Genomic DNA, 22,412 nt, shown 5'->3' on the forward strand with positions numbered 1-22,412 from the left:
ATGCACTGGGTTCCTACAACAACATACGTCCATTTAGTGATTATCTTCGCTCAAAATTCATTAAACAACTATCATGCAATACATGTGTAGGAACATGGTGACGCTCAACGAAGAACACCCTACGCTCGACATAGTTCAAAAAGAGAACACTACGAATCTCACTAGGAGGGTCACACCTAAAGCAACCCTCTTGCGCCCGGTGAATTCACAAAATGAATAACCTATTCTAATCTAAGTTTTTCCTACTTATATGCAATACTCCTAACAATCCGTTTTTTTCTAGTTCTTAGGGTTCCTTTGGGAACCCAAAAACACTTATAAATTCATATTTAAAGGCAATTATATATATAGATCATATACAAGACTACTATCACTTGTCATAACTATAACACATAAAGATAACATAGAACAAAAAATTAAGAAGTACAATTCAAGATTGAGATTTCTCCTTCATACATTATACATAATCAAGATGAGATTAGAGGCCAATCTTACTACTCACAAATAACCCACACTTTAGAGTGAGGTTCTCACTCCTCTCTTATCTTGATGATTGTCAAATGCTAGATGCGAATCTCTAAAGTCCTCTCCATCTGCCTTTGGTTTTTCCTCATCTTCAAATTACAAAAGTGTAAGTTATTATTTATGAGAGACAACCCTAGTCTTACTATCCTCTTGGACTTAACCACATGATTCCATCACATCTTGAAATCATTTTCGAAACACCGTGGACAAGGGTCTACTCTTAATATCATGTTATATGCAAAAACAAATTCACAACATAGCCATACATCCCCACATCCTCTCAAATAAGACACAATCTCATCATGCAACAAATCATGACAAAATAGGACACAGATCCGTCCATGGTCATCTACAATTTTTTTCTACATGATAGCATTGGTTCATTGTGTTTTGTTATTATTATTTTTTAAAATTTTCAATTTGCTAATGATTGTTTTACTATTCTTGTATAAACTTCAAATAATAAATGTAACTCATATTTTTCCTTACATTTACTCCTTTACAATAATTAGTGGACGCCAAGCTATGAAAAATCGATTCAAAGAGGTATGTGAATATTCTTTTTTTTTGCTATTCTTGAAGATATATTAAATGTTATCCTTTGCTTTATGAGTTATTATCTACTTTTTAGCTTGGTTATGAACTTAAGGATGATGAAGTTGAGAGCGTGTTTCAAAGCTTCAAAGCAATGGCAGAAAAAAAGAAGGTTTAAAATTAGTTGTTTTCTTTCCTAGCTTGTCTTTTTTCAATTATCAATATAATATATTATTGCATGTACTTAATTTGGCCATATTAATTGTAATTTATCTCTCTCTCACATACACACATACATACATATATATATATATATATATATATATCATAAAATTGAGGTCAAAGGATAAATTAATTTTAGATGCATTGGTACAACACTACAACATATGGATTTAACTCAAAATTGTACAAGTTAAACTCACTAAAATTATTTGACAGTGGATATATCTTTATTTGTGCACCTTATACAAATGAAATCACTTTAAGAAAATTTTTATGCTCACCATATGTTAATTTGATAATTACACATCTTTATTTATTATAGAAAAAAAAATCCAAATTCACATCATTGAATTAATGACTAATCATATATAGAAAACTCCCAAAAGCATGATGCCTGAAGAGAGCAACCAAAGCCTGAAAGAAAACAAATATATCTAAACAAAATTTAGAGTCATCATTTTGCATTGTGGATGAAAGCAACCCAAAAACTTGTCATATATACAAGGGGACCATATCCCAAAAATCATGTATTGCAAACAATAATAACCACTTCCTTTAGAAAAACTACAATAATCACTCACTAGACGTTAAGGCCATCACTTAAATTTTAAAACAAGATATAAATATGCTTATAAAAATTGCTATAATAATATGATTATAGTTCTATTTTGTGATGTTTGTTAAACATGCATCCATTTTTGTCGTTCTTGGAACTAATATTTTTCCTATTGTTTGACTCAAATGTTTGGTGTTCTCAAGAGAGTTACTGATGATGACCTCAAAGCATTGGTGTTAGGTGAAGTTTCTCATGAAAAACCTATTTGGAAGCTTGGTGATTTGGTGGTAAATTGAATTGTGCTTAATTTAAAGCTATATGCTTAATACAATGTCTTGACTATAAGAATCCAAAAATTTAAAGTAATCAACATCTTTCAATGTAGGTGACTTGTGGAACTAAGGGATTTTCAACTGCAACTATCAAACTTGTTAGTATTGATGGTAGCACACATATTGCTTGTTCTGTTGGTGCAGGACCAGTGGATTCAGCTTACAAGGCTATTAATCTCATTGTTAAGGTTTGAAGTTTGATAAATTCCTTGTTGGTATTTTATTTTTTTTCATTTTGATTACATCTCTTAGTATATATAAGCATTTATTCATTTCTTTAGTTTTCTATTTGTGTATTCCTTAAAAATCTATTTGTATTAACGCCTCAAATTCTAGAAAGAAATATTTAATATTTTATTTTTCCCTTTTCCCGATGATTAATTATTTTGTTGAAAAATAATGGGCTATAAGGTTATCTATAAGACATTGTGAATCATATTTATGTTTGAGTATAAAATTAAGAAGATAAAACTTTTACCTAAACTTTTTAGCCTTCTTTGTTAAATCATCATATAGCTAGGGAGGTTTCTTGGATTGTACAATTTTTGTTTTCAAATATTTAGCTAGATTGACAACGATTATTAATATTAGTAGTATTTATGTCATGAAAAAATCTGTTACTATTTTATGCAGGAAATTGTAAAACTACTTGAGTACTCATTGATTACAGTTACAAAAGGTAGTGATGCAGTTGTGACAACACGTGTTGTGATTCAAAGAGAAAACAACATGGTATCTAATCCTATTTTAAATGGAAATAATATTAATCCAACATTCAGGTATTATTAATTTAAAATTTTATTTCTTTAGTATATCATTTTCTTACTAATCTCGCACATGCACAACTAATATTCTATGCTTTTGTCAATTTATAGTGGGATTGGAGAAGGAGTGGATGTCATTGTTTCTAGTGTAGAGGCTTATCTCACTGCACTAAACAAAATGCTCCGTTTCATGGAATGATTTATAATTGTTACTAGACTTCTAACACCTAATTGTAGGTGTTGAGTGTTCATATAAAATTTTATGTATCTATGTCTTTGTGAACTTTAAACATGTTTTAGAGTACGGGAGAAATAGACTCAATAATGCCTCCTTGGAAAATTTGAATTTGAAACATGATATGTATGTTTAGATATAAGTTTAGAAATATTTTTTAGAGTTTATTTATTGGAAAAAAAAAAACTCTTTTTAGTAAATAAGCTCTTTTAAGCTTATATTCAAACAAGTTCTAATTCCATTTTTATTTTTTAGTGTAACTTTCTGTTGTGTCCAATGTAGGACAATAATTAACTTTAACCATTATTTTGATCTAACTTACTAAAGGGAGACAACTCTTTTATAACATAGCTTATACCAATTTGATTTTTATTTTCTGTTTAATTTTTTTTATTAGCTTCCACCAACTAATCAATCAAATTATAACATGTAACTTGTCTAGATATAATTCATAGACACCTTAATATGAGGTTGTTAATTTAGTTATTTCAAATCAATTGCTACTAACATAAAACTTATTAATAAAAATCATTTATAGATGTCAAAATTGTTTTGGATGTTATCTTGACTTAACTTGGCCTAAGCTTTCTAGCACATTTTTTTTTTACCTTTACAACTATATATTCACCTATTCCTAACACAAAACACTATGGTTATACCTAGTCTAGTACCTATACAAAATGTATCGAGTTAAGCAAAGATATAAAAAAATTTGAAAAACTAGAGAATTTGCTATGTGACACATTCTTTGCTCTATAGAAGTTTCACGTCACATAACAAAATATTACGAAGATAACTAATTTTCCAATCAACTATTCTCGATATAAGAAAATTCTTTCACAAAGGTATATAACTATTCATTTTTCTTACGAACACTTTCAGTAAATACTAACTTTGCCAATGAAGTCTTTATAGGTGCCACTACTAGTTTCTCCTAAAGTTCATGATCATTGCACGCTACAAAGACCATGATTGTAATTAGAATTACCACTTCTCACTCAATGTCACAATAGTTACGTTGTCTATTATGACAAAAGAAGTGTATTTAGTATTTTAGAGGAATACAATTAATATTTGGAGATGTGCTTATTAGGTTTGATTAGACCATGAAAGAGTAGGGCATACTAACCTAAGAAGTGGACGTCCATTTTTATGTGGTATCTCTCTCATTAGTTTAAATAAACTCACCAATTCATATGTTTTACACATTAGTTATACTTTTGGCATGTTTGTTTCTACACCTCTTTTTCTACTAACACATCCCTCATCAAGCTATGGAGAAAAGATAAACACCAGAGGGGGAGTTGAATAGTTTCAATAAAAAAATTCACTTTTTTTAAAAGAGTGAAGTAGTAACAAGACCGTAAGAGAAAAGAAAAGGAGTAATTAAAGTGAGCAGAACACATAGTTTTTATATTGCTTTGTCTCAACCATTAAGACTACATCTAGTTCTTGATCAACTTGATTAAGTTCCACTATTTTTTACAAATATATAAGTATTCTTTCACAAACCACTTCTAGCTCAACCTAAGTGTTCTTTGACTTACCTTTTGAAGTAACTATTCAAGTATTCTTTTAACACAAAGCCTCTTCAAGATTTAATAACCAAGTATTCTTTTATAGTCAACCCTCTCCAAGCTCTAGGCAACCAAGTATTCTTTTATACTCAAGCCTTTCTAGGCTAAAGGCAACCAAGTATTCTTTTATAGTCAAGTCTCTCCATCCCCAAGGAAATCAAGTAATCTTTTATAGTTAAGCCTTTCCAAGCCCAGAATAATAACACAAAGTTAAAGTCGGATAAGCTAACAATAATGTTGTTTCGTTTTACTATCATGACATGATACAACCAATTAAGTACAAAGTTTTTTACAGAAAGAAAGAAATGTATAATGATGTTTCTGTACGTCTATATCTCTTTCTTTTTTCTTAAATCTTCAAGTTTCTTTATATAGGTATTTCATGAAGATGACCATTACAAATCCTTGAGTGCCTTTCACAAGCTTGCTTCCTCTATCTTTATGTTTGTTTAAAGAAGAGAAAAATGTTTGTTGGTGCATTAAATGCATTTCATCAAATTGTCACTTTTTATCTGATCGATGAAGCTATTTGTCACCTTTTAGGTACAAAAAAGAGAACCATGCATGAGAGAAACCATGCATGTGTCAATCTGAAGCAACTTTCTTTTGAAAATTTTCGTGCTTCAAGTGATATGCTAGTCTTTTTTCTAACGTAAAGCATTTTTTAGTTCTTTTAGTGAATTGTGAGTCACTACAAAAAAAATGGCATTTAGCGACCACCAAAATCGGAATTTAAGTAGTCGCAAAAACCCTGGTCGCAAAGCTATATAACGACTGAAAATTTCAGTCGCAAAATGGTTGCAATGATTTTGGTCACTGATGTGTATGGGGACCAAATTAGTGATTGAATAAATCAGTCGCTAAAGATTTATTTTTTATTTTATTAAATTTTATAGACGTCGCAAATTCGGTCGCTACGAAAAACTCATATTTGGCCTCTCAAGGATTTTATTTCACAATACTTCACTTTTCAGCATGTTTTGTCCTTAATTACACAGTTTTTGAAAAACTTTCCAAAAGGTCACTCATCCCTATAATACTCCAAGTCAAGCATGCTTAACTGTGGAGTTCTTATGAGATAAGCTACCGAAAAGCAGATGCATGTTATTAGTATAGGTAGCACAAATTAATTCATTTAAGTCATCCTCAACTATACAATCTCAACTTATATTATCTTTGGATCCTTCTCATTTTTATTTATACGGACCGTTATAATTTATAATAATATATATAATAATTATATTACTAATAATAATTATTATATTATATTTAATTAATCTTTATTTATATATATATATACACTTATTTTTATAATTAACAATCTACTTATTTCTATTTAAAATTAATATTATGATACAATTTAAATTATTTATTATAAATTTAAAAGTTTAAATAATAATTTTTATATTTTAAAATGAGAAGGGTTATAATAACACTGGTATAACTTTTACTAAATATTACACTGCTCAATAACTTTATATTAAATGTGAATTTTGTAAATCCAACCATTAGATTGAAAGTTCATATCACTTTATATGTTTATATTAAGTTTTGTTAAAATTGAACAACAACTTGAAGGTAATCAAAATGCTCATATTTTAGTATATTTTGAAATGTATATATTACATCAATTTTATTTTACAAGAATGAAGTATCAAATCATCTTGAATTCATATAAAATTTTGTATATATGATCTAAGAGTAAAAAACTTTCAATCTAACAGTTGAATTTATAAAATTCACATTTAATATAAAGTTATTTAGCAATGTAATACTTAGTAAAAGTTACAACGGTGTTATTATAACCCTTCTCTTTTAAAATATTATTTTTATAAATTAAATTTTAACATTTTAAATAAATTATTCATTAACTTAATATATTTATTCATCTTAAATCTAAGATATAAAATTTAAAAAATGTATTTATCCTTGTTTTATTTTTCTAATTATCAACCATTAATAAAATACTAATTTAAAATCTTATCAAGTTATATCATAATATTTTCATATCAAGTTTAAAAATAGATATTAATTAGTTATAAAATATGTTAATTTGTGTTGGGATTTTATTTCAACATGAAACTTTAAAATAAATGTGCGAATAAAAAAAACTCTGTTAATTAAAACGGTCACATGCATATTCTATTTGATAGAGAAAAAAACAAGAAAACACATTGTGATATATTAAAAACTGATCAAAAAGAACAAGCGGATGATTTGCCCAATTTGTTAAGGGGGAAGACTTAAGATTTTCTTCACGTAAGTATGTGTGTGGATTTGAGTTCTACTACTAGTAATTTTAGCCTTTTTAAATAAAGGAGGTGTATATATCATAAGTTAAATACTATGAACATCTTTGAGTAAATTAAAATCAAAAGATAATAATTTTTTTAAATTACTAAAAAATATTTCATTTTATAATTTCTTTCACAAATTCTTACTAATTTTTGTATAAGTCAATTGCTTTTAAATAATGAAACTAACACGATTATATCAATTGAATTAAATGGTTAAGTCTAACTTTTAAAATAACAATTGAAATAAAATAAGATTCATGAAAATAATTTCAAAATATATTAGGTAAATAATTTTTATATATAATAAAATATTAAACATGATAAAAGAGAAATAAATTTCTCAAGAGAAAAATAAATAAATTTTCTAGATAATTTATTATTTAAATTAGTCTAATATTTTTAAAAAAGATTCAATTAAAAAGATTATTATTTAATTTTCTTTCATAGCATTATATTTCTCATTTTTTTAATACATCATATTAATTATCTATTTTAAATTATATAATTTTTATTATTTTAAAAAATAAATTAATTTTATTGGGAGGGTAATGATTTTTATTTCTTATCATTAATATTTTTAACATTAAAAAAATAATATTATATATTATTATATTTCCTTTCATTTAAAAGAAATATATTTTTAAAATTTTTAAAAAATTTACATTCGACCGATTTTAATTTGATTGCTAAAATTATTATAAATAATAATATTTTTACTTTTTTAGCGACCGATTTTAATTTGGTCGCTAAAATTATTATAAATAATAATATTTATTATTTTTTAGTGACCAATTTTAATTTGGTCGCTAAAATTATTATAAATAATAATATTTTTTTATTTTTTTAGTGACCAATTTTAATTTGGTCGCTAAAATTATTATAAATAATAATATTTGTATTTTTTTAGCGAACGATTTTAATTTGGTCACTAAAATTATTATAAATAATAATATTTTTTATTTTTTAGCGACCGATTTTAATTTAGTCGCTAAAATAATTATAAATAATAATATTTTTTTATTTTTTTAGCGACCAATTTTAATTTAGTCGCTAAAATTATTATAAATAATAACTTTCTATTTTTTTAGTGACCAAAACCGTTCCGTTGCTATTTTAACCAATAATTATTATTTTAGCGACCAATTTAGCGATTGATTATTGGCCACTTGAAAATTCGGTCGCTAAATAAAATTTGCAACCAAATCAGATTCGGTCACTAATTATGTCGCTATTAGCGACGAAAAAAAATTAGTCTCTAATTTCGGTGGCTAAATTGAGTTTTTCTTGTAGTATTGAAGAAACTTTTTTCATTCGATCAATTAAGGAAGCATGTAGACAAAGATGATTTTTGTTTTCAAACATCATAAATGATATAAATACAAAGCATTTGTCTTACAAATAAAGTGCTTCGTCTTTGAGACTTAATGTCAAGATAATCAATCGTCTTATATCTATTTGTCTTAATGCTTGATCTAAAAAAATTTCTCTTAGAAAAATATATATTTTTGTTATTGTTAAAACTTAAAGCCTTAGGGATCTAAGATCATCTTTTGACCTTACAATCTCCCCCTTTTTTATGGTGACAAACACTTTTTTGAAAAGATAAAATTTTAAATACATTAGATCTAGTCATTTTCAATTTTAGATGAATATAATTTTCATCAAAGTGTATATGTCTATCTATTTAGAGCAAAATATTATTCTTTTATTTTAATAATCTTTTAGAGCTACAAAAGAAATCGTCATTTATTAGAGAAAATGTTGTATTCTTATTAGAATAAGGAATATCAATCCAAGCAATATGTTCATGCATACTGTTTTAGGGCAAACACTATTGAAATATATAATGGATAAGTGATGCAAATCTACTTCCCAATGATCCATTTGGAAGAAAAAGAACCAAGAAGGGTGAAGGATGATAACGATGGTCTGAAGAATTATAAGGCATTTACCCTTATTTTGTAAGGTACCTTACATTTGGAGGTCTATCCTACCTTAAGGAATCCTATTGTTGTTTTACATTTTTAGTAGTGATTGTATAGGATATTTTTGACCATGTATTTTGGGTCAAGTAGTATAGGAATTTTTTTCCTTGTATTTAAGGGTGTAATTAGTAGTTTAGGGGAGGTGTAACTAGCCTAGGCCATAACATTTTTCTGGCCCATTAAGGTTGGATGTCCACTTGCGTAAGAAAGTGTTTTGGACTTCCAAGCTTAATGAACAAGCCATCCAAGCTTGTTAAGTAAGTCACATAGCCTTGATAGTGACATCTCAACAAACTAGTCAAAGTAATCATTAGTCTAGTAGTTGTAATAATTAGGTTAGGTAGATAGAGTTAACTTAAGCTAACCTAGGTTATTCTTAAACTATGATTAGCTTAGCTTGCTCTGTAAGCTTCTAGCCAACTAACTACACTTGTAGAAAGTTAACTAGGGTTAACCATTGTTACACTTGACCATGGTTAGTCTAGCTTGCACCATAAGCCAACCAAACTCCTATATATAGGATTTCCTTGTATTGGTTGAACTTTAACTTTGAGTATTAATAAATTAGATGCATTTTCCTAATTCTTTCTCTAAGCTTGTGATGGAGGACCATCCTTGGTACTTCACTTCATGTGAGACCCATCACATGGTTCATGGCTATGGCCAATTTGAGTAGTATAGAATTTATTGCTTTATTCCAATTTTACCCTTGTATTTTGGGGTATTTTAGTCATAGGATTTATTTTCCTTGTATTTCCCATTTTACCCTTGTATTATGGGGTGCTTTAGATGATTAGGTTTTTAATTTGGGCTAGGGTATCACATTAGGAGGTGATGCCTATTTTTGGTGAGCATTGGATGTATTTTTGGTGATAGAAAGGCTTAGGCCCAAGTGGAGGGCAAAGGTTGCATGGTCTTATCATGCACCTAGATATAGCCAATCTAAACCCATAGATTCCATCCTTGGCCACCAAGTTGCATCTAGGGTTTATTTACATTTCATTTGGAGTGCATTAGCCATATGAATTTCGGCCATGCACATCTCAAATGAAACCCTAGATGCCTCCCCTCCTATAAATACCCAACACCCCACCACTTGTAAATACTTTGGAATATATGAATTTGAGTGAGCCTTTTTGTGCCTCAAATCCTCTCCTTAGTCACTAGGTTACCTTTGGCTAACCTTCTCCTATCTCCACCATTGGAGAGTGAGAACCCTAGAGTGGCCTCCATTTACCTTTGGAGTGAGCCAACCGTGAGCAACCAAACACCTTTCACCATATGCTTCCGCCACCCTAAATACTATCTCTCGCCTAGCTTCCTTTTTCCACCATAAACCTCCCTTTGTCCTACCTTTGATGAGCCTAGATCAAGGGCAAGGAGTCTCCTTTCAACCATTGTCATCACCCATGGAAGGAACTACTCCATCAAGTGGTATCTAGAGCCAAGGATCATCAAGGGTAAACGTTGCCTTCCTTGTCTTTGTGTTGTTTTTCCATTCGGTCATTGTCTCTTCTTTTCCTCTCTTTGAATGGCCGAATGCTTTGGGTTCATATTCTTGTCCTTGTGAACCTTCTTTGAACATTTTAGGTTTCCATTGTTAGGGTTGCCATGCTTTTCTATTTTTAGGTTGAGTATCATATGAAAATGCCATGAACATGCTTTTTGATTTTTGAATCCACCTTAGTTTTGTCATCTTATGTTTCCTATATATTGTCTACATCAATTCCATGTATGTGCCAAACACCTTGCATGAAACACATGATCAAAATACCATGATGCATCATTCTAAGTGGGCGTGACATATAGGAGCCATCTAGGAGTCATTCATGCATGCTACCTAGTCCTTAGCATGTTCTATGTGATTTTGTGATTTCCATGTGTAAAACTTTTCTTGCACATGCATAACCGCCCACTCTCCCTTGCATTCTCACTTGATTTAGTCAATTTTCTATGCCTAAAGAAACCCTAAAAGAATCTAAGTGGTGTGCTGAAATTTTTGTGCAAAACAACTTGTACTAGTTAGTACAAAACATTTTCCACTCAAAGATACCCAAAAACACCTCTAAAATCACGCCACTTGTCCTCCTTTCTCTCTTCTAAAATTTGACCTAATTTTCACCACCCACAAGTGCAAAACCTAAGCAACAAAATGGGCTGAACATTATAAAAAAAAAAAAGGAAATTGGACTCAAAAGGAAAAAGAAATTGACGTGAACAATAGTATCAAAAAAAAAAATTTGGACCAAAAAGGACTTGTTGCTAGACTTGTGGACTTGGACCCTTTACCTAAGCATTTGGAGTTGGACTTGTGACTTTTTTGGACCATTTTTGAGACCTTAATATTGGCTGGACCGAATCACTAAAAGACTTAATCAAGTGAGCATAAACACTAATCCACTCTAGTGCCTTTCTAGGATTAATCTTTTGTGTGCTTTTTTTTTTTTTTTTGATTGAGTCTTAATTTTTTAGTTTGTCTTTCTTTGGCCTCTTTTGTTTTGTCTCCATCAATTCTCCTTGAGTTTAGCCTTCCTAATTGTGTTTTTTCAGTTTTATTTCTTGGACTCTTGCTCTTTGGGTTGATTTCACTTTACTTGTAGGTGAAGAACTTCTCTAGCAAACTATCACACCCTTTGGTGGATTTGAGTGGAGGGGTGAACCGAATCCAAACCTAGCCTTTGGAGGGATTTACACCACACCAAAAGGAGTGATCAAACACTTGGAGAGGACTAACAAGTTTTGATGGGTTCCTTCTCCATGAAATGACGTAGAGATGAAGGAGAGGAAGCCTTGCCCTTGATCTAGGTTCAACAAGGAAGACAAAATGGAGGTTTTATGGTGGGAAGAATGAAAATGGTCGAAAAAGGGAGGTGTTGGGCGTAAGCTTTTGGGAATGGTGTTTGGTGATTTAGGTTGGCTCACTCCAAGGTAGGTGGAGGCCACTCTAGGTCTCACTCTCCAAGGGTGGAGAATGAAGGTAGGCTAGCCGAATTTAGCTAGGGACTAAGGATAGGGACTTGAGGCATAAGAATGCTCACTCAAATTCATATACATCCAAAGTATTTACAAGTGGTGGGGGGTGGGGTATTTATAGGAGAAGTTGCATTTAGGGTTGCATTTAGGGTTGCATTTAGGGTGTGCATGGCCGAAAATGCCAAGGCAAATGCACTCCAAATGTAATGCCAAATTAACCCTAGATGCAACTTGGTGGCCAAGTTTGGAATCTATGGGATTAGATTGGCTATTTCTAGGTGCATGATAAGTCCATGCAACCTTTGCCCTCCATTGGGCCTAAGCCTTTCTAATCACCAAAAATAGGTCCAAACTCACCAAACTAGGCGTCACCTCCTATGTAATACCCTAACCCAAATTAAAAACCCTAATCATCTAAAGCACCCCATAATACAAGGGTAAAATAGGAAATACAAAGAAAATAAATCCTATGACTAAAATATCCCAAAATACAAGGGTAAAATTGACAAATAAAATAAACCCTATACTAATGAGGCTTAGGAGAGTACTAATACTCTATGATCATGAGGAGAGTATCCCTAGGTGTGTGAACACCCTCCTCCTCTTCGACCCTCCTAGCCATGGACCTAGTGATGGGGCCCACATGTGTCTTCAAGGATGGTCCTCCATCATCCCCTCCTTCTTGAGAAGCATCTGTCCTCAGATTAATTTCTTCATCCAACTCCTCAGCTCCTAAAAATGGTGTGAGATCACAAACATTAAAAGATGAGCTAGTGCCATATTCAGAAGGAAGGTCTAATATATATGCATTGTCATTTATTTTGTGAAGGACTTGGAATGGTCCATCTCCCCTAGGGTTTAGTTTGGACATCCTTGGAGTAGGAAATCTATCCTTCCTCAAATGAAGCCAAACCCAATCCCCTACTTCAAAAGTGATTTTCTTTCTTCCTTTGTTGTTATATTTGGCATATTTTTGAGTTTGTTGTTCAATTTGACTCTTGATCCTTTCATGGTATTTCTTAATGAAATCTGCCCTAGATACTCCTTCTTTGTGAAACAAGGAAGGGGTATTAGGGAGGGGCAAAAGATCAAGAGGAGTGATTGGGTTAAAGCCATAGACAACTTCAAAGGGGGAAAGATTAGTAGTCTTATGGACTACTCTATTGTATGCAAATTCTATATGGGGGAGACAATCATCCCAAGTTTTCTTATTTCCTTTGAGGAGTACCCTCAACAAAGTGGATAGAGATCTATTTACTACTTCGGTTTGGCCATCGGTTTGAGGATGACAAGTAGTAGAATAGAGGAGCTTAGTTCCTAGTTTTTCCCATAAAACTTTCCAAAAATGACTAAGGAACTTGGCATCCCTATCGGACACAATTGTTTTGGGTAGACCATGCAAACGAACCACTTCTTTGAAGAAAAGTTTAGCTATATAGCTAGCATCATCCACTTTGTGGCATGGTATAAAATGAGCCATTTTGCTAAAACGGTCCACTACCACAAAGATGGAGTCAAATCCCCTTTGAGTTCTTGGAAGACCAAGCACAAAGTCCATGCTAATATCTACCCAAGGGGAGCTAGCTATAGGAAGGGGGGTATAGAGTCCATGAGGCATTACTCTTGATTTAGCCTTCAAACAAGTAATGCATTTGGAGCAATGCCTTTGGACATCTATTCTCATGTGTGGCCAATACAATTTAGCTTTCAATAAACTTAGGGTTTTATCAACCCCAAAATGGCCCATGAGACCTCCTTCATGACTTTCTTTGACCAAAAGATTTCTAATGGATCCTTGGGGTATGCAAAGTTTGCCCATTCTAAAAAGATACCCCTCAAGAAGATAGAATCCATCAAAAGGCTTTTGGAGACATTTGGCATAAGTGGCTTGGAAGTCTAAATCAAGCTCATACAATTCCTTTACATCATCGAAGCCAAGTATTTGAGTTCCTAAGGTGGAGAGCAAGGTGTGCCTCCTTGAAAGGGCATCGGCTACCACATTGCTCTTTCCCTTCTTATATTTGATGATGTAGGGGAATTGTTCAAGATATTCCACCCACTTTGCATGCCTTTTATTCAACTTTCCTTGCCCTCTAAGATACTTGAGTGACTCATGGTCGGTGTGAATAACAAATTCTTTAGTCACCAAGTAGTGCTCCCAAACTTGGAGAGCTCTTATGAGGGCATAGAGTTCCTTGTCATAGGTGGGATAATTCAAGGTGGCCCCATGAAGTTTTTCACTAAAGTAAGCAATGGGGTGACCTCCTTGAAGTAACACAACACCTATGCCCAAACCGGATGCATCACATTCTAGCTCAAAGGTTTGATCAAAATTTGGTAGAGCTAGAATGGGTGCATTGGTGAGTTTCTCTTTTAGGTTTTTAAATGCTTTTTCTTGGGCTTCACCCCAAAGGAAGGGTACATCCTTCTTAACAAGCTCATTAAGAGGAGATGCAAGTGTGGAGAAGTCTTTTACAAATCTTCTATAGAAGCTAGCTAAGCCATGAAAACTTCTAACTTCTCCAACACTTTTTGGGGTGGGCCATTCTTGGATAGCCTTTATTTTCTCGGAGTCAACTTGCACTCCCTCTTTGCCAACAATGAAGCCCAAAAATTTAACTTGTTCTTGACAAAAAGTGCATTTTTCAAGGTTGGCATAGAGGTGGTTGACTCTAAGAATTATTAGGACTTGCCTTAGATGTCCAAGATGTTCATCTAAGGTCTTACTATACACAAGGATGTCATCAAAGTAGACAACCACAAATTTACCTATGCAATCCCTAAGAATATGATTCATTAGGCGCATGAAAGTACTAGGGGCATTAGTGAGGCCAAAAGGCATCACTAACCACTCATATAAGCCAAATTTGGTCTTAAAAGCAGTTTTCCACTCATCACCTTCTTTGATTCGAATTTGGTGATAACCACTTTTAAGGTCAATCTTGGAAAATATGATGGCCCCATGTAATTCATCTAACATATCATCTAACCTAGGGATTGGGTGCCTATACTTTATTGTAATGTTATTGATGGCCCTACAATCCGTGCACATCCTCCATTTGCCATCTTTCTTAGGCACCAAAAGAACGGGGACGGCACAAGGGCTAAGGCTCTTTTGAACCCAACCCTTCTTCAACAAGTCATCAACTTGAGCTTCTATCTCTTTGGTCTCTTGTGGGTTAGTCCTATAGGCGGGCCTATTAGGAAGACTAGATCCCGGTATGAGGTCTATTTGATATTCTATTCCTCTTAAAGGTGGAAGTCCACTAGGGACTTCTTGAGGAAATAGATCATCAAACTCCTTTAAAAGTTTTTGAACCTCTTGAGGTAGAGACTCAAGCTCATGACTAGTGGCAGCAAGTGTCTCTTTGAAATAGAGAAGGTACAAAGGTTGTTCAATCAAAAGTGTGTTTTTGATATCATTTTTAAGGGAAAAAACATTTTTATGAACAACTTCTTTAGAGGGGACACTTTCCTCTAAACTTGGCACCTCCTCTTTCCCTTCTTTATTTTTAAGGGAAAGGTCTTTTTTTTCTTTCTTTGGCTTTTTACTTTTTTTTCCTTCTTCCTCTCTTTTGATTTTCATCTTGAGTTGGTCCTCATATACTTGAAAAGGTGATAGATGACACAACACAATCTTTTTACCTAAGTGATGGAAACTTATTTTGTTGGTTAGGCCATCATGAATAGTTTTTTTATCAAATTGCCAAGGCCTCCCAAGTAGAATATGACTAGCATCCAATGGCACTATATCACATAAAATTTCATCTTGGTATTTGCCAATGGAGATAGGTATATTCACTTGTTGATTAACTTCAATACCTCCCTCCTCATTGATCCATTGTAATTTGTAAGGCTTTGGGTGAGGCATCGTAGTTAAGGATAGCTTATCCACCAATCTAGTACTACAACAATTGCAACTAGATCCACTATCCACAATAAGAGAACAAGTGTTTTCTAAAACCTTGCACCTTGTATGAAACAAGTTCTCTCTTTGGGATTGGTCTAGGGTACTAGATTGGTTTCCAAGAAGCCTTCTAACCATTAACAAGTCTCCTTCACAAGGGTGAGTTTCTTCCTCGGACTCTAAGTTTTCTTCATCACTTGAAGGTGAAGAAGTAGCTTTATCAAGGCTACTATAGTGGTCTTGGCCCTTTAAAATCATGGTTTTCTTTGTTGGGCATTGAGAGGCAATGTGCCCTCGACCAAGGCATTTAAAGCACTTGATGTCACTTGTCTTAGTGTCTTTGGAAGTTGTCCTTTGAGAGGTTTCTTTTTCTTTTTCTTTAGGGAAAGGATTGGAAGAGGGGCCCTCCTTCTTGAAGCTCTTGGAATAAGATGGAGTGGAGTCTTTTCTAAAAGTTTTTCTTTTGAGTTGGTGCTCCACTCTAGAACAAAGTTGAACAAGCTCATTCAAATCTCTATATGGTAAGAGCTCAACTTTGTCCCTTATTTCAAGGTTAAGACCACTTTGGAATCTTGAGATGGTGGTCCTCTCTTCTTCCCTTATCCCAGCCCTCATCATGAGTAACTCCATAGATTGCCTATATTCTTCCACACTAGAGGACCCTTGTTTTAATCTTTGAAGCTTATCCATAAGCTCTCGGTCATAGTATGGAGGAATATGCCTCCTTCTTAAGGCACTACGGAGCTCATTCCAATATTGAATTGGAGGCTCATGGTTTATTCTTTTTTCTTTTTCTAAGGAAGTCCACCAATACATAGCATGCCCTTGGAAGCTAAGGGTTGCTAAAGAAACCTTTCTATCCTCACTTATTCCATGGCAAGAGAAAAGTTGCTCCACTTTCATTTCCCAATCTAGATAAGTTTCAACGTTATCTTTGCCATGAAATGAGGGAAGATTGATGTTGGGTTCCCTATTGGAAGACTCCCTATTTCTATGATGCCTTGGGGGTCTTTGATAGTAATCATTATTGTGATGACTACTATGGAAGATATCACTTAGAGGTTGGGTATGATGCCCTTCCTCCTCATGAACACTTGAATACATATGCCCCTTGCCTCTTGAAGGTTGAGGAGAAGTGACTCTTGGTTTTGAACCACTAGCCTCTCCTCCCACAACTAATCTTTCAAGTAATCTTTTTATTTCCTCATTGTTTCTTTCAAACTCTTTTTCTTTCCTTTTCAATTCTTCTTCTCTTTTTATATTTTCCTCTTCTTTTTTTCTTAGGTACTCTTTCAATTCCCTAAGTTCATCCCTAACACTAGACCTAGTACTACGAGAATTATGACCATGGACACTAGAATGATCACTCATCTTTGATCAAGAAAAGGTGTTCACAAATTGTTTTCAAAAAGGGATTGAAAATGGTTTTCACAAAGAGTGAGTGATAAGAGGTTTTCACAAAAAGGTTTTCAAGGTGCAAGATAGGTAGGAAAGGCCTAAGTGCACAAAGTGAACTTTCAAGGGGAGGTGGACTACAAGGAATCACTTAATAACCAAGCCCTATCAAGTAAAAATCACTAAGCCTTTTCTACTTTCTCTTACAAAAAAGAATTGACACAATCAAAGGTGAGTGTGTGCACGTTACCCCTAGTAGGCAAAACAAGCCTTCTAAACGTAATTGCACAAAGATAAAGTCCTAAGCAATTATACTACTAAAAGCTTTAAAACATGCAAAAGGAAAGCACTTAAAACATGTTCTAGTCGAGGTCCTAGGTGAATGTTTTCAAATCACCTTCAACTACACGTACTAAAACCAAGTTGAAGAGGTTTAGAAATGGCCAAATTACAAACCAAAAGAATGAAACTAAGGCCAAAAACAACAAAGAGGCCGAGAGAGAAAAGTAAGCAAAAAATTAGACAAAAACAAGAATTTAAGTCTTCAAACTCCTCCAATGGGGTTCCTTCACAATGAACAAACGTGTTAGACCTCTCCAAGTGTTTGTTCACTCCTTTATGTGTGGTGTAAGTCCCTCCAAAGGCTAGGCTTGGATTCGGTTCACCCCTCCACTCAAATCCACCAAAGGTGTGAAAATTGACTAGAGTGGGTTTTGACCTACAATGAAATTAAAACCAACCCAAAGCAAGAGTCCAAGAAATAAAAACTGAAAAGCACAATTAAGAAAGGCTAAACTCAAAGAGAATTTAAGATGACAAAACAAAAGAGGCCAAGAAAGACAAGCAAAAAAATTAAGACTCAATCAAAGAAAGGAAGCACACAAAGAATAATCCTAGAAAGGCACTAGAATTAGGTTAGTGTTTAGTCCACTTGATTAAGTTCTTTTTGTGTTTCGGTCCAGCCAAAGGAAAGTCCCAAAATAAGGTCAAATTGTCATAAGTCCAACTCCCAAATGCACAGGTATTTGTCCAAGTCCACAAGTCTAGCAACAAGTCCTTTTTGGTCCAAGAATTTTTTTTTTTTGTTCTAGTCTTTTTCTTTCTTTTCACGGCAATGTTTTCTTTTATATGTCTTGGGTCCGAAATTTTTTTGTTAAATTAAGCCCAAATGTTGCTTAGGTTTTGCACTTGTGGTTGGTCAAAAATTAGGTTAAAAAAATTTAGGAGAAGAGAGGATGACAAGTGGCGTTTCTTAGTGGTTCCTTAAGGAATCTTTTTAGTGGAAAAGGTTTGTACTAGTTGGTACAAGTTGTTGGCACAATTTTTTTTTTTTTTTTTCAGCCACCTCTTAGATTCTTTTAGGGTTCCTTTAAACATACAAAACTAACCAAAACAAGTGGAATGCAAGGGAAAAAGTGGGCAGCAAGTTATATGCATGTGCAAGGAAGCATTTCACACATGGAAACTCAAAATTACAAGGAACATGCTAGGACTATTTAGCATGCATGAATGACCTCTAAAGAACTTCTAAATGTCACGCCCACTATCATGCAATATGGCATATTTTGTTCATGTGTTTCATGCAAAGTGTTTGGCACATACATGGAATTTATGTTGACAAAATATAGGAAACAAAAGAAATGACAAAACTTTAGGTGGATTCAAAAATCAAAAAGCATGTTCTTCATGTTCATATGAGACTCAAGAAAAATGAAAAGCATGGCAACCCTAAAAAAAACATGGAAACCTAAAATGGCAAGGAAGGCTCACAAGGACAAGGTGTGAACCCTAAAGCTATTCGGCCACACAAAGAAGGCAAGGAGAAAGAAAATGACCGAAAGCAAAAAAAACAAGAAGAAGACTCAAAGAAGACACAAAAGTACTAGATGTTACCCTTGAAGAACCAGGCTCTGATACCACTTGATGGGTTCCTTCTCCATGAAATGACGTAGAGATGAAGGAGAGGAAGCCTTGCCCTTGATCTAGGTTCAACAAGGAAGACAAAATGGAGGTTTTATGGTGGGAAGAATGAAAATGGCCGAAAAAGGGAGGTGTTGGGCGTAAGCTTTTGGGGATGGTGTTTGGTGATTTAGGTTGGCTCACTCCAAGGTAGGTGGAGGCCACTCTAGGTCTCACTCTCCAAGGGTGGAGAATGAAGGTAGGCTAGCCGAATTTAGCTAGGGACTAAGGATAGGGACTTGAGGCATAAGAATGCTCACTCAAATTCATATACATCCAAAGTATTTACAAGTGGTGGGGGGTGGGGTATTTATAGGAGAAGTTGCATTTAGGGTTGCATTTAGGGTGTGCATGGCCGAAAATGCCAAGGCAAAATGCACTCCAAATGTAATGCCAAATTAACCCTAGATGCAACTTGGTGGCCAAGTTTGGAATCTATGGGATTAGATTGGCTATTTCTAGGTGCATGATAAGTCCATGCAACCTTTGCCCTCCATTGGGCCTAAGCCTTTCTAATCACCAAAAATAGGTCCAAACTCACCAAACTAGGCGTCACCTCCTATGTAATACCCTAACCCAAATTAAAAACCCTAATCATCTAAAGCACCCCATAATACAAGGGTAAAATAGGAAATACAAAGAAAATAAATCCTATGACTAAAATACCCCAAAATACAAGGGTAAAATTGGCAAATAAAATAAACCCTATACTAATGAGGCTTAGGAGAGTACTAATACTCTATGATCATGAGGAGAGTATCCCTAGGTGTGTGAACACCCTCCTCCTCTTCGACCCTCCTAGCCATGGACCTAGTGATGGGGCCCACATGTGTCTTCAAGGATGGTCCTCCATCAAGTTTGCTCTTTGTGAAGGAACTCAAGTGGAGGAGTTTGAAGACCTAATTTTTTGTTTTTCATAATTTTACTTGTTTTCTTTGCTTTCGGCCTCTTGTGTTTTTGGGCCTTGGTTTCATTCTTTTGGTTTGTAATTTGACCATTTCTAAACCTCTTCAAGTTGATTTTAATTTCGTGTAGTTTGAAGGTGATTTGAAAGCCTTCACCTAGGACCTCGACTAGAATATGTTTTACATGCTTTTCTTTTGCATGCTTTATAGCTTTTGGTAGTATAATTGTTTAGGCTTTAATCTTTGTCTCCAAATCCGTTTAGAAGGCTTGCTTTTGCCTACTAGGGGTAACGTGCACACACCCACTTTATTGTTGTGCCAAATTGTTTTGTAAGAAAAGTAGAAAAGGATTAGTGATTTTTACTTGATAGGGCTTGGTTATTAAGTGATTCTTTGTAGTCCACCTCCCCTTGAAAGTTCACTTTGTACACTTAGGCCTTTTCCTACCTATCTTGCACTTTGAAAACCTTTTGTGAAAACCATTTTTATCACTCAGTCTTTGTGAAAAACTTTTCCAACCCCTTTGAAAACAATTTGTGAAAACCTTTTCTTGATCAAAGATGAGTGATCATTCTAGTGTCCATGGTCATAATTCTCGTAGTACTAGGTCTAGTGTTAGGGATGAACTTAGGGAATTGAAAGAGTACCTAAGAAAAAAAGAAGAGGAAAATATAAAAAGAGAGGAAGAATTGAGAAGAAAAGAAAAAGAGTTTGAAAAAAATAATGAGGAAATAAAAAGGATGCTTGAAAAACTAGTTGTGGGAGGAGAGGCTAGTGGTTCAAGACCAAGAGTCACTTCTCCTCAACCCTCAAGAGGAAAGGGGCATATGTATGCAAGTGTTCATGAGGAGGAAGGGCATCACACCCAACCTCTAAGTGATACCTTCATTAGTAGCCATCACAATGATGGTTACTATCAAAGACCCCCAAGGCATCATAGACATAGGGAGTCTTCCAATAGGGAACCTAACATCACTCTTCCCGCATTTCATGGAAAAGATAATGTTGAAAGTTATTTAGATTGGGAAATGAAAGTTGAACAACTTTTCTCTTGCCATGGAATAAGTGAAGATAGGAAGGTTTCTTTAGCAACCCTTAGCTTCCAAGGGCATGCTATGTATTGGTGGACCTCCTTAGAAAAAGAAAGGAGAATAAATCATGAGCCCCCAATCCAATATTGGAATGAGCTCTGTAGTGCCTTAAGAAGGAGGCATATTCCTCCATACTATGACCGAGAGCTGATGGACAAGCTACAAAGATTGAAACAAGGGTCCTCTAGTGTGGAAGAATATAGGCAATCTATGGAGTTGCTAATGATAAGGGCTGGGATTAGGGAGGAAGAGAGGACCACAATCTCTAGATTTCAAAGTGGTCTTAATCTTGAGATAAGAGACAAAGTTGAACTTCTACCTTATAGGGATTTGAATGAACTTGTTCAACTTTGCTCAAGAGTGGAGCATCAACTTACAAGAAAACCTTTTCGAAAAGACTCCACTCCCTCTTATTCCAAGAGTTTTAAGAAGGAGGACCACTCTTCCCTACCTTATCCCAAAGAAGAAAAAGAAAAAGAAAAAGAAAAAGAAAAAGAAAATTCATCTTTTAAAGCACCTTCCAAAGAGTCTAGTCAAGTGAAATCAAGTGCTTTAAGTGTCTTGGAAGAGGACATATTGCTTCTCAATGTCCTACAAAGAAAACCATGGTTTTAAAAGCCCAAGATCACTATAGTAGCCTTGATGAAGCTACTTCATCTTCCTCTGGTAGTGAAGAAGAAGCCATAGACTTCGAGGAAGAAATTTTACCTTGTGAAGGAGACTTACTATTGGTTAGAAGGCTTCTTAACAATCAACCTAGTGACATTGAACAATCTCAAAGAGAGAACTTGTTTCAAAAAAAATGCAAAATTCTAGAAAATACTTGTTCTCTCATTGTAGATAGTGGGTCAACTTCAAATTGTTGTAGTACTAGATTGGTTGATAAGTTAGCCTTGACTACAAAACCTCATCCTAAACCTTATAGAATGCAATGGATCAATGAGGAGAGAGGTGTTGTAGTTAACCAACAAGTAAGCATACCAATCTCTATTGGCAACTATAAAGAAGATGTTTTGTGTGACATAGTGCCATTAGAGGTTAGTCATGTCTTGCTTGGGAGGCCATGGCAATTTGACAAGCACATAATCCATGATGGCCTCACCAATAAAATAAGTTTCCAACACTTAGGTAAGAAGTTTGTGTGGTGTCCTCTAT

At 34.0% G+C, this 22,412-nt stretch overlaps 1 protein-coding gene across 4 annotated transcripts in view; it reads left to right on the forward strand.

The window, feature by feature from the left end:
- Window positions 1–3,386, forward strand: part of LOC109792476 (putative 2-isopropylmalate synthase) — a 37,955-nt gene extending 34,569 nt beyond the window's left edge. For 2 of the 4 annotated variants that reach the window (XM_083072357.1, XM_020351891.3), the window contains 6 exons: window positions 1,038–1,071; window positions 1,157–1,231; window positions 2,041–2,124; window positions 2,223–2,357; window positions 2,803–2,948; window positions 3,045–3,386. In XM_083072357.1, the coding sequence (XP_082928483.1) occupies window positions 1,038–1,071; window positions 1,157–1,231; window positions 2,041–2,124; window positions 2,223–2,357; window positions 2,803–2,948; window positions 3,045–3,132 (562 nt within the window). In that variant the 3' untranslated portion in view covers window positions 3,133–3,386. The remainder of the gene's footprint in view (window positions 1–1,037; window positions 1,072–1,156; window positions 1,232–2,040; window positions 2,125–2,222; window positions 2,358–2,802; window positions 2,949–3,044) is intronic. The other 2 variants (XM_083072358.1, XM_083072359.1) reach the window with 1 other exon arrangement.
- Window positions 3,387–22,412: the final 19,026 nt, after the last annotated feature.

The sequence above is a fragment of the Cajanus cajan genome, chromosome 4, assembly GCF_000230855.2.
Source record: "Cajanus cajan strain Asha chromosome 4, NIPB_CcT2T_4, whole genome shotgun sequence".
In the NCBI taxonomy this organism is placed as follows: Eukaryota; Viridiplantae; Streptophyta; class Magnoliopsida; order Fabales; family Fabaceae; genus Cajanus; species Cajanus cajan.